This window comes from Phaenicophaeus curvirostris, chromosome 15 (genome assembly GCF_032191515.1).
Source record: "Phaenicophaeus curvirostris isolate KB17595 chromosome 15, BPBGC_Pcur_1.0, whole genome shotgun sequence".
Classification (NCBI taxonomy): domain Eukaryota; kingdom Metazoa; phylum Chordata; class Aves; order Cuculiformes; family Cuculidae; genus Phaenicophaeus; species Phaenicophaeus curvirostris.
Genome location: NC_091406.1, coordinates 5,646,099 through 5,661,059, shown reverse-complemented (window position 1 = coordinate 5,661,059; position 14,961 = coordinate 5,646,099). Strand labels below are relative to the sequence as shown.

The following is a 14,961-nucleotide window of genomic DNA, read 5'->3' as shown; positions in this document are numbered from 1 at the left end:
AATGTCTGCATTTCTGGGCATTTCCACATCATTAGGAAGAAGACAAAGGAACTGTAGCCCATGTAGTGTTGTCCAGATGTGGGCACTGATAGCAGTTGCATTTCTGCTTTCCCTTGCAACTCTTCTTTTTGTTGTCTTTTGCTGAAGTTGGATCTGGGTCTATTTTTACTGAAAGGCCAAGCTCCTCCACACTGGCGGAGAGTTTGGGCCCCCAGAGAATTGTTTTCACAGCGTTTAGAACAAGGAAAGGGCTTGCTGATGTAAGGAGAGCTGCTTTGCCCAGTGACAGGAATGAAAATGTGAGCATATAGAGGTGTGTGCTTTGAGGCAGACTTAAGAAAAATAGCAACTGCCAAAACCAGAGCTGTCAAAAATCGCTTATTTAGGTTACTGAGGTACCTGGCTGTAGCCATTAACTCAACAGCTTTTTCACTGAATCCTCTGGGATCTAAGCAGCCTCCACAAGTGCTGCGAGGTTTGACTATTCATTTTAGACAGTTTAAAATGTGTACGCGTGGCACTAATTCTTAGATTTATTGTTTCATTGACACCGTATATTCCCCAGTGCCAGGCAAAGCATTTCCCGTGCTGAACATCACACCAGGTCCATGGCAGCTCCCTCTCACTGCAACTCCATCAAATGTCAAAACAGCATTCCTGCTTTTCATGCCGTTCTCTGAATAAAAAAATCATGCTGGCATGTGCTACCTTTGTTATTGTAGTATCTCAAGATGAAGCTGAGGGCTTTTTCTTATCAGAAAACAACAGTAGCGAGAATGAGGGTGCGTAATATGCTGATGCAAGTAAAAGGTGCCACATATTCTGCATTAAAAATTATCTAAAAACATATCCTGATGCTTCTTTTCCCCTATGTCCTTCCTGCACCTTAGACATATTTATTTGGAGCGATAGTTCAGGAGTTGAGTATATATGCGTATCTAACTGTGTATGTATATCTTTGTATGTATATATACACATACATGCATTTTTAAATAGGAAAGTACATATCTAAGTGATAAGAAAAGGAGCTAGATGCTTTCTCTCCATCTCGTAATATTCATTCACTGTTAAATTATTTAGGTAGTGATTTAAAGGAACGAAAAAAGCATATTTTGCTTGCTTCTTAGGGAATGGTCAGAAATTACTGTGTAATTGTTTTAAAGTCTAGAAAACCCAGATGTTTTAGATGTTTAGAGAAAGTTTTCAGAAGCAGACGGAGTGTCCTCAGAAGCTTAGTAGTGCTCAAACCACTGGCTGTCCTGTCTCTTCTATTGGTCCTAAGAGAACGATGTAAGGTGTACAGACCTCTCTTAATGCTCTGGCCTTGTATAATCGGTCATTTCTCACTAACTTACTTTTACAGGGGTTTATTTTTTTTTTGTATTGGCAGTATTAACTTTAATATAAATATTTTTTCCTTTTTTTATGCCCCACAGAGCAGAATGGTATTGAAGAAACGCTTTCTGGCCGATTGCCTTGGAGAGAGACACCTATTTTTATGCATCTTTAATCGATCATGCAGCACAAGCAATTATTTAGTACATTCTATTTTTTCATAAAATTTGCTGATGCCAAAGCTTTGTATTAAGGAAAAAGTGAAGAAATAAAAAAAACCCACTTTAATTATGAAATCTTCCTCTGAGAATTTTATTTTTCTGGGACTTTGTTTTAGTACTTATGTCTGACAGCCTTTTGCAGGTGTTATAAGGTGCTTTGTTTCTTCTGAATGGTGTCATCTTTGGAGAGCTGTGATCTTCTCCTTTCATTTTAGGACACGCAAGCTAACAAATGCTTTCATTGGGCACTGGCAGAGGCTGCCCAGGGAGGGGGTTGAGTCCCCTTCCCTGGAGGCGTTTAAGGCACGGGTGGACGAGGTGCTAAGGGGCATGGTTTAGTGATTGATAGGAATGGTTGGACTCAATGATCCGGTGGGTCTCTTCCAACCTGGTTATTCTATGATTCTAAGTGGAAATCTCATGCAGTGCTGTTGTTACGTTGCCACCCAGCACTGGAATGACCAGCAAAAGCATTATTAGCACTCACTCCATACCAACTGGCTCAGGAAAAAAGCTGGCCAGGCATTCAACAGGCTCATCTTGACTCCAGCTGAAGTTTAATTGATTTGAAACAAGGGAATTTTCTCCTTCTCCTGTGATGCTGCTGTGTTGCGCTGTATGCTCGTTGTGGCGGGGGTAGAATTAATATTTGTCACAGTAGCTGGTAAGGGGCTGCGTTTTGGGTTTGTGCTGGAAACGACACTGATAATTCAGGGATGTTCTAGTCGCTGCTGAGCGGTGTTGACACAGAGTCAAGGCCTTTGCTGCTCCTCACGCTGCCCCAGGAAGATGAGGATGCACCGGGTCCTGGGAGGGGACACAGCCAGGGCGGCTGACCCCAACTGAACCAAGGGATATTCCACATCGTATGACATCCTGCTTGGCATATAAAGCTGAGAGAAGGAGGAGGAGGGGGAGATGTTTGGAGTTATGGCGTTTGTCTTCCCAGGTAACTGCTAACGTGTGACGCAGCCCTGCTTCCCCGGGGATGGCCGACTGCCTGCCTACCAGTGGGAAGCAGGGAATGAATTCCTTGGTTTGCTCTGCTTGCGTGCCGGACTTTTGCTTTACCGATTAAACCGTCTTTATCTCAACCCATGAGTTTTCTCGCTTTTACTCTTCCAATTCTCCCCTGCCCCTGTCTCAGGGGGAAGCGAATGAGCAACTGTGTGGGGCTCGGCTGCCGGCCAGAGTTAAACCACAACACCCTGGGAGGATTGCAGAGTGATTTTTGTCTTCAGGTCAATCACTGCTGAAGGTTTGCAACACTCGTTTCCTGAACCGACAACTCATAAATGTTTTCTGTCTTCTGCTTTCACCCCACCCTTCTTCCTGATCGTAGTGACACTGCTCTAAACCGCTTCTTCCTCCCTAATACCCGGTGGAAAGATAATGTTTCCCCCACTGTCGTCTGTAAAGCCTCCTTTTTTATTAATGATGGGTTAGTTTTTGTTGAAATTCAGATTGTGAAAGATGGATGATGGGCTTTACTATCATGTAGAAACCGTGTAAACGTGTCCCTTCTTGCCATGGCTCTTTTACTGGTGAGGAGGCAGAGGGAAAACACCTCTCATCACTGTCCTCATACAGGTTGCTTCACACAAGTTACCTTGTGCAAGCAGTGTGTGAGTAATTTCACAAGTTAAACACGCGGTTCTGATTCGCAGCCAGTGCTCGAGTTGAGATGGGTAAGTGAGGGTAACAAATCAGTAACAAAAAGGTAATTGGTGGAAGGAAAAACCTGTCCTGCATTTGATTGGCTTTGTTGTTCTCGTATTGAATTGTAGACGTTTGAAACTTAATGCTTTCTAATTTAATTAAACGGACAGAGAGAACCAATCTTACTGTATGATTTAATTTTTTTATGTACTGGGAAATAGAGGGTTTAATTTAATTTTATTTTTATGTATAGGCACTTTTGGAATTTAGGAACACGGCCAGACTCTACATTAAAATAGTTTCTTAATTCTTATCTGTCCAGTAGGCTTCAGCTGAGAAGGCAGCTTTTATACCAAGAAATGAAGTGTGCGATAGCTTCAGTACATTTAATAGAATTATTTTTCAATGTGCCCTTGTGAAATTTTGACAGAAACATGAAAACAATCAATAGAGCAGCAAGTGCATTTTGCAAGACTGGAAAACCCCATTGGGGTTACTCAGGAAGAGGAAATAAACCTCAAACATACCAAGCCTGGGGACTGGCTCCTTGTAAAATACAGTGTTTGTCAGCTGAGTGTTGTTAGAAATGAAGGAATGTGGTCAGGGGGAGATTTCAGATACAGGCTGCAAAGCAAGAGTGTGACCTTTTGGGTTTTTTCACACCACAGTAAAATTGAGAAGTTTGTGCTTTTCTCCTGAACTGGGCAGCGCGGGGACCCAGATGCGAAAGGCACCACAAACTATTCCAGTTCACCTTCCCTGGAGGGGTTTAAGGCACGGGTGGACGAGGTGCTGAGGGACATGGTTTAATGTTTGATAGGAATGGTTGGACTCGATGATCCGGTGGGTCTCTTCCAACCTGGTTATTCTATGATTCATGTTTCTTCTCCAGAGCAGCAGCAAGAGAAGTTGAGCGATATTGGGAATATTTGGGGTTCTGGTGCATTTCCCTTTGTAGAGGATTGAAATAACCCAAGGCGTCGTCTTTAATCTTTCCTTTGAGTTTCTAGCAATTCTCCCAACAAAGCTTTGTTAATTAATACTGTCTCTATTTTTATTAGGTTAATTACAGGTCAGGCTAGCAATGCCAGTTTATCTTGTTAATGAAATAAATATAGTCAAGGATGGACTCTGCACCTTCTCAGAAACTCAAGGGGTTTTTTGGGACACAAGAAGGAAACTCCCACAGTTTGTGTTGCCTGCGGTGCTTTCAGATACCCACATGTAAAAGATGAAGGATGTTACTCCTGTGTGTGTAGTCATCGCAGTGAGAGGAAAGGAGAAGAAACAGTCCCGCTTTCCACATGTTGGGAAGGTGGCAGGACTGGGTATAGGTCAAGAGGGAGCAGCGGCACCTTGCGAAACAGCTGGCTTGGAGGAAAGGATGCTGTATGGACCAATCCTGTTCTGTTGCATCTTCACTGAGACCAAGGGCGTTAAAATAGTTTCAGATGGAAAGGGAGCATCAGGCAATCCTCGCTCCTGATGCTCCTGGAATGTTACAGCAGTGCTGCGTCTGGTGAATTTTTATCCTGGGTGTGGTGCCCACTTCTGTTACATCCTGTGGTAATAAAGATCAATTCCAGGGTATTATGGTTATTTTCAGACTCAATACAAGTTGTCTGCAAAGTTCTTTGTAAGCATATAATGAAGAATAGTGGCAGAGGGCACTGAAGGATTTGTTTTCAGGTATTAAAACTGAATGCAGACTTCTCATTTGTTTACTGTACCTAAGGGATAAATCCAATTTGTTTACTGTACCTGAGGGATAAATCTTGATCTGTCTCGGTAAGTGCAAAACAGGAAGAACAGATTCATAACCTGAATTTGGAACTGTGGATGTTTCTATTTGCCCTTAAAATACACTTACTCAGTAAATTTATTAACTGGACTGATGCCGCATTTCTAAGCAAACACGGGCCATTTTCTGCATTAAAACGAGCTGGGTCGCTGTGCCCTGCTGACTCTCTCTCTGCTGTGACTTGTGGGCAATGGTACCTGCCTGGTCATTACAGCGCCTGGAGCTGGGGTGTTGGACATCACTGGGGAGGCTGCTGAGTGGTAGAAGCAGAGAAAAGGGTAGAAGAGACAGACACTTGGGAAAAGAATGAGTGATGTGTCCCAAAAGCAGTGTGAAACTTGGAGATTTGGAATCATAGAATAGTTTGGGTTGGAAGGGACCTTAAAGATCATCCAGTTTCAACCCCCTGCGATGGGCAGGGACACCTCCCACCAGATCAGGATGCCCACTTGTATCTGTATGGAAACATGCAGCTTCTCTGTAAGTGGGTGGCTTACGCTTCTGCTAAGAAGCAAGAAAACATCACAGTAAAGAATTTTAGAGGTGTTGGACATAGAGTGCCTTTTTCCAGATACATTTAGAATATTTGTTGTCAGATGTCCCATCTGCCTGTGGATTGAATCTCTGCCTTCAGCCTGCTGGAGTGGAAGTCTGGGCTGTCTGCTTCCTAATCCCTTGTTTAATTTTTGAGTTACGAAAAACATAAGCACCACCAGGCTTTTGGAATCCCCTTCGTGTTGTTGCAGCATTGGCTGTTCAGTCTGTAACATTGCAGCGGGTGGAGGAAAGGGAAACAAAACATCCAATATCCATGGCTTATTTCTGCTACCAGCAGAGGCAGTCATCAAAAATTAGATAATCCTGACCGCTAACAGAAACTGCAGAGGATTTAGATGAGCTATTAGAAAGAAATGTTTACATTGAGGGTGGGGAGGCTCTGGCACAGGTTGCCCAGAGAAGTGGTGGCTGCCTCATCCCTGGAGGGGTTCAAGGCCAGGTTGGATGGGTCTTGGAGCAGCCTGGTCCAGCAGGAGGTGTCCCTGCCCATGGCAGGGGGGTTGGAACTAGATGATTTTTAAGGTCCCTTCCAACCCAAACCATTCTGTGATTCTGTTATGTGATTCTGTTAATCAGTTTTATCTGATATCATTCCAAAGTAGGTTCCATTTCTTTTTGTTGGAAGGCAGACTATGATCAGCTATAAATCATAGTTCCAAATAATTCATGTTCCTTTAAAAATCACTTTTTTTCCTTGCTTTTTTTAATTTTAAGCTTCAAGACCTGTAAGTTCGGGAGAGGATTCATAGAATCACTTTAGAGTCCCATCAGCTTCAGACCTAGAAAGCCAGTGTTCATCATCCCCTACCAACTGCTTCTCAAAGTCTATTCCAACACAGAATAGTCAGTCCAAATACCTGGGTCTGTGCTCCTGGCAGGATGAGCAATTCACCTCTGTGCAGCGTGACTGCAGATTTCATTCTTGTTTCCGTTAACTACAAGATCAAAAGGAGAGTAATTTGCTTGTGAGAAATTCCCCTTCTTGGTGCGAACGGTGGAGGGAGCGTGCGCACAGGCTTTTGGTGATAAAAGAGGTTTGGAGGAGGGTGGGGAACTGGCAGCAGGTAGGTTCCACAGCCCCCATTTGCTGCTGTTCCCAGTGATGACTGGACCTGGGCACAGGATTCCTCTGCATCTCGGAGTCAGCTGCAAATTTGGATGTCAGCTCGCTGTCACAGCTTGTATGTGGTGTCCCATGGGCTCGGACACCTTCCACTGGATCAGGTTGCTCAAAGCCTCATGCTTTGAGAAGTGCAAAATTCCTATTCTCTTTTGCTCTTTTGCTCTTTCAACAATTCTATGTATTTGATTATAGCTCTAGGTTTTCTTTTTTAATCATAATAAGGATGACTGCTTTTTCTTTTTGGTTTTTTTTTTTCTGAATCTCTGACTTTTGGGTGAATGGGGAAGGAGGAAATGTGTTCTGGACAGTACCAGCTGAATTCTTCTTCTGTCATCTCTCTCGTAAGCTCTTTATTTCAGAATAGCATACTCTGGACTCAAAAACTGGGAAAGGAAAGGAGGATTTAAGCACCTAAATCCTGCCAGGGCTAAAACTGCAGTCCCATTAGCGTCTTGCTCCACTGATGCCTGAAAACGGAGGCACCTTGATTTTCTGAGTGCCTTCATGATGAACTTGGAAGCTTTTCTGTTGCCTCCAGTTTGGCTCGTGGCTGCCTGGTGCGTTGTATTCTAAGCAGCCTTGCTCCCAGCCAATCCCTGCTGGGATCAAGAAACCAAGTAATGAAACATTTTGGCTGAGGGCCTGATCTGATAGATGCTTTCAGAGAGAATTTATTGTACACCAGCGGGGCTGGGCTCCTCGCAAAACACGTCTATAAGTTTGGAGAGCCACAGGAGCACAAAGCCGTCGAGGAAAAAAATGAACTTTACTTCCCCGCTCTATCAGCAGTCACTCAGTGCTTGTTTTGGGTGTCACCAGTGTTGGAGAAGAGGGCTGGGTCTCCTCTGGTTCTGTGTAAGGAAATATGTAGGTGCCTGTTTCTAGAAAGTGGCTTTGGGTGGATGGAGGCTGCTGAGCTCTGGAAGAGGTCAGACTTTTGGCAGCATCGGTCAGACAGTCCTTGGTGGCATCGCTCAGCCTCCTGATTCCTTTTAACCCCATGCTGGTGCGTGGCACAGGGAACTGGGCATCTCCCAAAGGTTTCTGGAGGAGCCACGTTCCTGCTTTACAAGCCTGTAAATCAACCGCAAGCACCGAGCGCGAAACTCCGGCCTTGCTCAGACTTGACCTGTTTTATCTGCAAGAACCATTTGAGGTGGGATTGTTCATGCATATGGAAAGCAGTTGCTTTGAGCTGCCAGGGGAACACAGGACCGGCGATGAGCTGTTTCATAGGGCTGATAGGGCTTTGCGTGAAAGGGTGGCTGTTTTTTCCATGCGTACTGTGTTTGTGGTCAGCACCTGTATACAGGGTTGCTTTACTCGTTTTTTACGTCATCTGTGTATGTTCCTAATGAGTTTTCTTTCTACCTCTTGTAGGCAGTCACTTCTTCCATCGTAACTCTCTGTCCCCCCGAAGCCTGGTCTACGAGAGCGAGTTCTCAACCATCGAGCCTGCCTTGGACATGTATGATGAGAACAAAACCTGAAAGGAATCCATGCTCCTTCCTGGCCCTTTTTCTGTTTTTTTCATTTCTCATTCCTATTGTTGTGTACTCTTTCCATGGATCTCCTTTGTCTGAAGAAGAGCTGCTTTTTCCAGAACACGAACCCGCCTTCTCGATTGCAAAGACGAAGAACCGGCTTGTGGTGGTTTCTGAGGGTGGCATCTTTGAGCTGACAAAGAGTTGAGCGCAAGCAAGATTGCCTGATGGAAATTGCTGAGTAGCAGCATGGGGAGCTGTGTCGGTCCAGCCGTGGCGACGCAGAAGAGGTTTTCCGGTGGTCCTAAGAGCGTGTCGTACTGCAAAGGCGTCTCTCACGCAGGTGAATGCTGTTTCCATTTTTCGATTGTCCAGGTGGTTGGACAATGTCCGAAAGGGAACTGGTTGCAGAGGAGATGGCCAGTGGCTGGTAGAAGCACTCGTCTATCTTGATCAATCCATAACCTTACTGTGAAATAACCCCTTCTGAAAGGGACCTTTATAAGTGCATTGAGTTTCCTACAACACACATAACCCTGGACAATAGCAAGCCAGCCTGACGTTAACGCTGCAGAGAGGACCTGCATTTGCAGAAAGATTTCTAGGAACTTGATGCTTGGTTTTTTCTCCAATTCGATTGAAGCAGGAGAAAAATGGCCTACACAGAATATACTTTTCGTCCTTCCATGTGCTCCAGTCAAGTGAGTCTCTTGCTGAAGAGAGGACATTCACAGAACCAGCACTTGATCTACCTGAAAACTATTAGACTTTTTGAAATATGCAGGAATCTAATTAGCTTTCTTCCTCACTTTACTTTTTTTGGGGGGGGGGAAGGGGGGGAGGATGTTTAAAAAATCCACCAGATTTTTCACTGAGGTTTTTTAAAAGCCAGCATGTTGGCATTACACAGAAGAAAAGAGGTAAGCTTCTTATCCCGTTCTCCTGTTGAGATCTGCAACAGTTAAATAGCAAACACGTTCTCTAAGCTGTGCCCTTTCCCACTGACATCAATAACGGGAATGCAGAAAGCAGAAGAAGAAAGGAAAGCAGCGACCGCTTTGACACTCAGCAGGAAAAATCAATTTTTACCAGCGTGTGACAAAAGCGGTGGGGAAATGAATATTGTTTGCAAGCTTCCAAAGGAGTAACGCAGAAATGGAGAGCGAGAGAGGAGCCTCTGGACTTGAGTTGTTCACAGCATTCCTCAAACGAACAAACGTGGAGGAGCGAGCGCTTCTGCTCCACCTTTTCCTACTGGACAATGCATAGCTGCTTAATCAATGTTTGGATTTTTCTCCATTGCAGTCTAAGTTACTGTAGGTATAGAAAAGCATTTGTGTCCTTGTAATGTGAAACAAAGCTTCACCCTCTGTATAGCAATCTTGAGAAAGCAGTTAAGCCAAAAAGAAAGGTAAGGTATCCCCTGCCACGCTGTAATTTCATCCGCTTTAGCTACAGGCAGGGAATTTCCCCTCCTTTATTCTGTTTTTTAATTGCAAAGCAGTTTGCTTGACATATATTCTTACTCGAAGTGTGGTTCAGCTGTGTCTTTAACACAGACGTTTAAGAGAAAAAACAAAAACCCAGCTCTGTAAAATGAGGAAATGATCCTTTGTGCCGGTGTGTGCTTTGACTTTTGTTGCTGTGCGTCAGCTTTATTTAATCTGATAATTCAAGAGTGGGTGGTGTGAAGCGTAGGGAGGTTTTTTTCTCATAATACCCACGTTTCTGTTTACCAAATGCACTTATAGTGTCGTTCAGCTCACTCTAGAAATACGCGCAAACCCCAAACTTTTTAAGAGCACAATTTTAACACCCACTTTCTCCTATAAAGCAGAAGTGAAGGTCACAGAAAATGCAGCCAGTGGCTTGAGCAGCAGCAGGTTGTGGCCAGCATCCTTCCTCTCCTCGCGGGTGTGGGAAGCGGGGCAGTTCCTGGCAGCGCCGGCGAGCCGGGGCAGAGCTCCCACAAACCTGACTGAGCCCCAATCCAGCCCGTACAGGGCTCGGAGGCGGCAGAAAGGCTGATTAAGCAACCCAGTTTTGTAATTATGTCTGTGAGATGGCAGCGGGCAGACACATGAGAGCAGAGAACTTCCGAAAACAAACACCCTAAAGAAAAACCATCCTCTTTCAAGGATGTTATAGGGTTTGTTTTTATCTGTGGTGGCCAGTCAGGTTACAATAAACCGGCAAACGCCTGTGCGTGGGCAGTTAAATACGAATCATCTGGGTGTCTCCAAGAAGGATGCGATGGCCAGCGGCACCACGGTGCAAACGTGTTCTCGGTGCCAGCGGGGTTTGGGGTAGGACAGCCTGGTGCAGATGCTCCAAGCAAATCCAGCTGGTGGGGCTGTGTCTGCCTGGCATGGGGATTCACCCCGACACCATCAGGAATGTCACCAGTGCACCATCTCGGCACGAAAACAAAACTGGTGGCTTCTCAGCTCCGGCTGAGACCGTTGGCACCAGCTACGAACCAGAGGTGGGGAGAAGAGCTAGAAAAACGAATGGAATTCAAACAAACATTCGAAAATACAAAGTCCCCAAAATCAAAATAATCAATTAGGTCATTTATATTTTGATAAATCTTACTGCTAACCTAACATCTTGGTTTTAAGCAGGGAGAGGGAAGGTTCTCCTCTGTGGGGAGCAGGGTCCAGCATAGTGGTAAAAATGAACTTGTGCTGTAGCATCTTGGGTGAGGGGGCTGACGATCATAATTGACATCAAGGATTTGGAAAACCTTGCAACGCTGGAAAAATTAAAAGCTCGTTCAAACAATTGATCCCGACCTGCGTGCTGGGACGTGCTGTAACAGGAGTTCTTTGCCTTAGTCGTATTTAGGCTGGTGAGGCAGCAGCGCAGCCACATGGGTGATTTTTCTGGGCTGTGCTGGTAAGTTTGAAGTTTTCCTTTTAATATTAATCAGTATATAAAAAAAGCTTGATGAGCATTGTTGTTCTTGTTCTGCTGCGGTGGTGCTGTGTATGGTTGAGTCATTTCATAGAAGAAAAATACCCTGTGATCTGCCAAGAACTGTAAGTGCCAGTAACTTGGAAAATCATTTTTAAGGTTAAAAAAAAAAAGGTGGTTTTTAACCGAAAACATTAATTTTATGACTTCTATATCTAAAAAACCAAGAGCTTTTATCTCCAAGTATTTCCCTAAAATATTTAAACCCTAACACTTCATCTTCTCTTTCCCCACCTCCTGTTCTGTGAAAGTTTTGCATGTTCCCGTAAGACGTGTAAAATCAAGATTTGCTTGTGTTCTTAGAGGTTAATTGCCGGTAAAAAAAAAAAAACAAACAGACTGTAAGTGTGCTTTTTACCTATAATACTAACATAAAGTATTAAATTTGCAGCATGTTGACATTCACTTAATGATGCTCCCGATTGCTCCTTCCAGTGAGCTCGTGTTGGTATCTGCGCTGTCCCCTTCCTTCTAGGATGCTTGCCTGAGGATGCTGTAGGACCAGCCAGATACAAAAGCCAAAGAAAGACCCAAAATAGTGAAATAAATGTGTTTAGGACTGTTTTATGAGACTTTTACACAACTGTTTTCTTTATGCACGCTCATGTGAAACAGTGCAAAGGCTTGGGAGAGCCAGGAGCTTTAGCAGCTACTGAAAAGCAGAGGAAGGTCTGAGGGAGGTGTGGGTCGCGCGGCGGCTCCAGGGCTCATTGAGCCCAATTTAGGTTTGAAATAATGTCACTGTTGTAGGTCATGAGCTGAAGGATGAAGGCACCAGGGCTAAGCTAAAGTTCAAGGCAGCTCTGCAGCCTGATTACTGGGGAGTGAGCTGACTTTGTTGTTGGATATGTATTTTTATTTTATTTTTTTTTTGCTTAGCTAATAGTAATCTGGGTTTACAACAAAGAAAGTAGCACGGCGGGGCAAGCATGAGAGCAGCAGGGCTGGGGAGAGAAGGGCAGGAGGGCACAGAGCAGGGACCCCGGGAAACACCTTGAACTTCCCAAGTGAAGCTTTCACTCCTTTTTCACCCTGTGTTACACATCCATATGTGACCTAGTTTCCCAAGCCAAGCTGCAGAGAAGAGCGTGTGTGATGTGCCGTGACAGCTTGCATATGTGTTGTTATATTTAAAGATCTCTCCACTTTTTCCTTTCCCTGCTCGACCTGCTGCACTGCAGGAACGGTGCCCTGGCACACCGGGGGGAAAAAGGCTGAGCAGAGGGAGGGAAAAATGCTCCAGTTAACGAGAATGGGGCAAATCAGGAGAAAGGCAGACTGTACTTCTGCAGGTTGGTGCTCATTTCTGCTTTGTTTCCAATGTCTTTGTAATAATCAAAAGAAAACGCGGTAGCCCCCCTCCCCAACCCGTCTTCATGGGATGCAATGACAAGAGTGAGGCTGTGGATGGGATTTTGCTCCTGGCACAGGGCCACATTGTTGTATAACCCCTAGTCTGTGATGTCCTGACCTGGCAGGGACCTGGCAGGTTTATCTGGTGCTTGTGAAGTGCTTGGAAGGGATGAAAGCTGCTGGCGTAGCCTTTGCAAAGCAGCACTAATTGACACCTTTTCATCTATCTCAGTTGTTTGATCCTTTCATTCACCTGCTCTTTTTAAAAACCTGTAAAGTTCCCAAACTCTCTTAATTCTCCCCAGTTAACCTCTGCCCTTCCACCCCATCAATTGCTGCTGCCTTCCTCCTCCTCCTGAGAGCCAGGTGAAGGTCCCCATTGTGTAGGTGCTGCCATCCACCCAGCATCTTCATCATGCTGACCAGCCTTTCCAAGGGGATTCATCTCTCCAGACCACAGTCTGTGGGAGCACAAAGGTCCCTGGTGGGTTGTTCTCAGCCAAATCGGGTTGCATGGGACATGGGCTGTTGTTGTGGGGTGCTCATTCTGTGGATCCCTGCATGGAGCATCCTCTCGGTCCTTGACCCGATAGCTTCATGGAGATGCCCAGATGAACAGAGATGAATGTGTGCATTGTGCAATAATGTCTGAATATTTATTATTTTTATGGCAATAATGTCCAGAGATTCTGGGCGTGGGGCCCTCTGGTATAAGGCATTGTCCAAAAATAGTCCCTTCCCTAAAGAATTAATTATTAAGTATTAATATTCCTGCAAAGTAAGAAGTACATAGGTTTTTTTATTGAAAGGTGAAGCTGTTTAGAGTGATTTCATTGCAAGACTGAGGTGTAACGTGAGCTAGGGGCATATGGGGACTGGGGTTTCACAGCCCAGAAATCTGCTGGACGTGGGTGAAGGTTCTCTTACTCCTGCCAGGCACGGGCTATTCCTTTCTCCGCTTGCACCCACCCGCAGCTCGCTGTGGCTGAGCCCCTCAGGAGCAAGAGGCTTTTTAATCATTGCCCTGGGCTCAGCTCTGTGCCTTTGCTGCTTGGTTTGCCTTTTTCTTGCTGCTTCCCACGTGCTCTGGAGCTCGCCGTTCCTTGGCTCTGGTTTGGTCTTCATTGCTCCAAGACCCCGAGCCGTTAATTCCCATCTGAGCAGCTCTGCTGGGTTATGGTGGTGGCATCGGAGGGCTGGATGGTTAATTTTGCTTTCGATCTAGCGTGGCTGTGTCTGTAACACCCTCTGGCTGTCTTGGGCAGTAAAGGCTGTATCTGCCTGCAGCCTTTGCAGGTTCCTGGGCTGCAGAGAGGATCACGGAGAACACAGCTCAGCAGCCCTCCCGTGCTCCTGCACCGCTAAGTCTGGGGCTTGAAAATTAAGTCAGGGCTCTTTGCTGCTGTCAAGCCAGGAAAGTTTAATTAATAGGGCATTTTGGGCTGTTAAAGCAGAAATCCTGTTTGCAGGTTCGCGCGGTTCCTGCATCGCAGCCAGCAGAGTCCCAGCCTGGCCCTGACAGGGCTCAATTTGTGTCGTGCGAAGGTGCTGGGTGAAAAAGATGCTTTCTCGGTTGCCACCGCATCAACAGGTGGACTTTTTCCACCTCAGATGCCTAGACTTAACTCCCAGCACTGCTGAGATCTGTTGCATTAGTCCTATAAAGGGGAATAACCTTTCTGAGCAAACTGAGCGACAGCATCGCTCTTCTGCTTATCCGGTTGGCCCTGCTGCAGTTTGTGAGTGAACATTAAATGTTAAAAGCTTCTCTGTACAACCATCTCTCTTTGGGATCCCATGGCCATGGCTAACTATGCACAGAATCCACCGAAACGGGATGATTTTATCCCAGCAGAGAGGGAACACCCCAGCCCTTGGGCTTGGGAGGCTGCAGCAAACAACAAAACGAACCCCAGTTTGCCTGTGTGTAAAAATTAAAAGGTTGTTTCAACTGGTTTGCAGCAAGGTGGTCAACACCGCTGCGACCACGTAACCTAAAAACGGCAGCAGGTCCCAGGGGTCTGGTGAGCGATGGGGACGCTGCGGGGACGCACTGCCCTCCCAACAATCGGATCTTTCCAGCCCTTGTGAAACTGTAGCTTGGCAGCAGCAGAACTTCTTGACCTGTTTTGATGTAAGTATAACACTGTATTGTAGTTACGTGGTATATGCCGATATGTTAACCGTGCATACTGATTAGTTAGGGTTTGCTAATGTACTACATTTCAATAAAAAGCAGTTTAAAAATACGGAATTTGTCTGCTTGGTGTCTCTGAAAACGCAGGAGGATGAGAGCATTGCCCAGTAACTCCAGTTCCTCCAGTCCTTTTATATATACCTATACCTTATACCTATACCTATAAATAGAAATAGAAATAAATAGAAATCTCTCTCTTAAAGAACAGTGTGGAACAACATAGTTAAAAGATCCCTTTTCAGAGAGGATTTCCC

The 14,961-nt window shown here is 45.3% G+C and overlaps 1 protein-coding gene across 2 annotated transcripts in view; it reads left to right on the top strand.

Annotated features, from left to right (window-relative positions):
• Positions 1-14,759, top strand: part of RNF130 (ring finger protein 130) — a 163,049-nt gene extending 148,290 nt beyond the window's left edge. The window contains exon 8 of one of the 2 annotated variants that reach the window (XM_069869145.1): positions 8,078-14,759. In XM_069869145.1, coding sequence (XP_069725246.1) covers positions 8,078-8,187 — 110 coding nt within the window. In that variant the 3' untranslated portion in view covers positions 8,188-14,759. Of the gene's footprint in view, positions 1-1,436; positions 1,632-8,077 lie in introns of those variants that run through there. The other variant, XM_069869144.1, reaches the window with a different exon arrangement.
• The last annotated feature ends 202 nt before the right edge of the window (positions 14,760-14,961 follow it).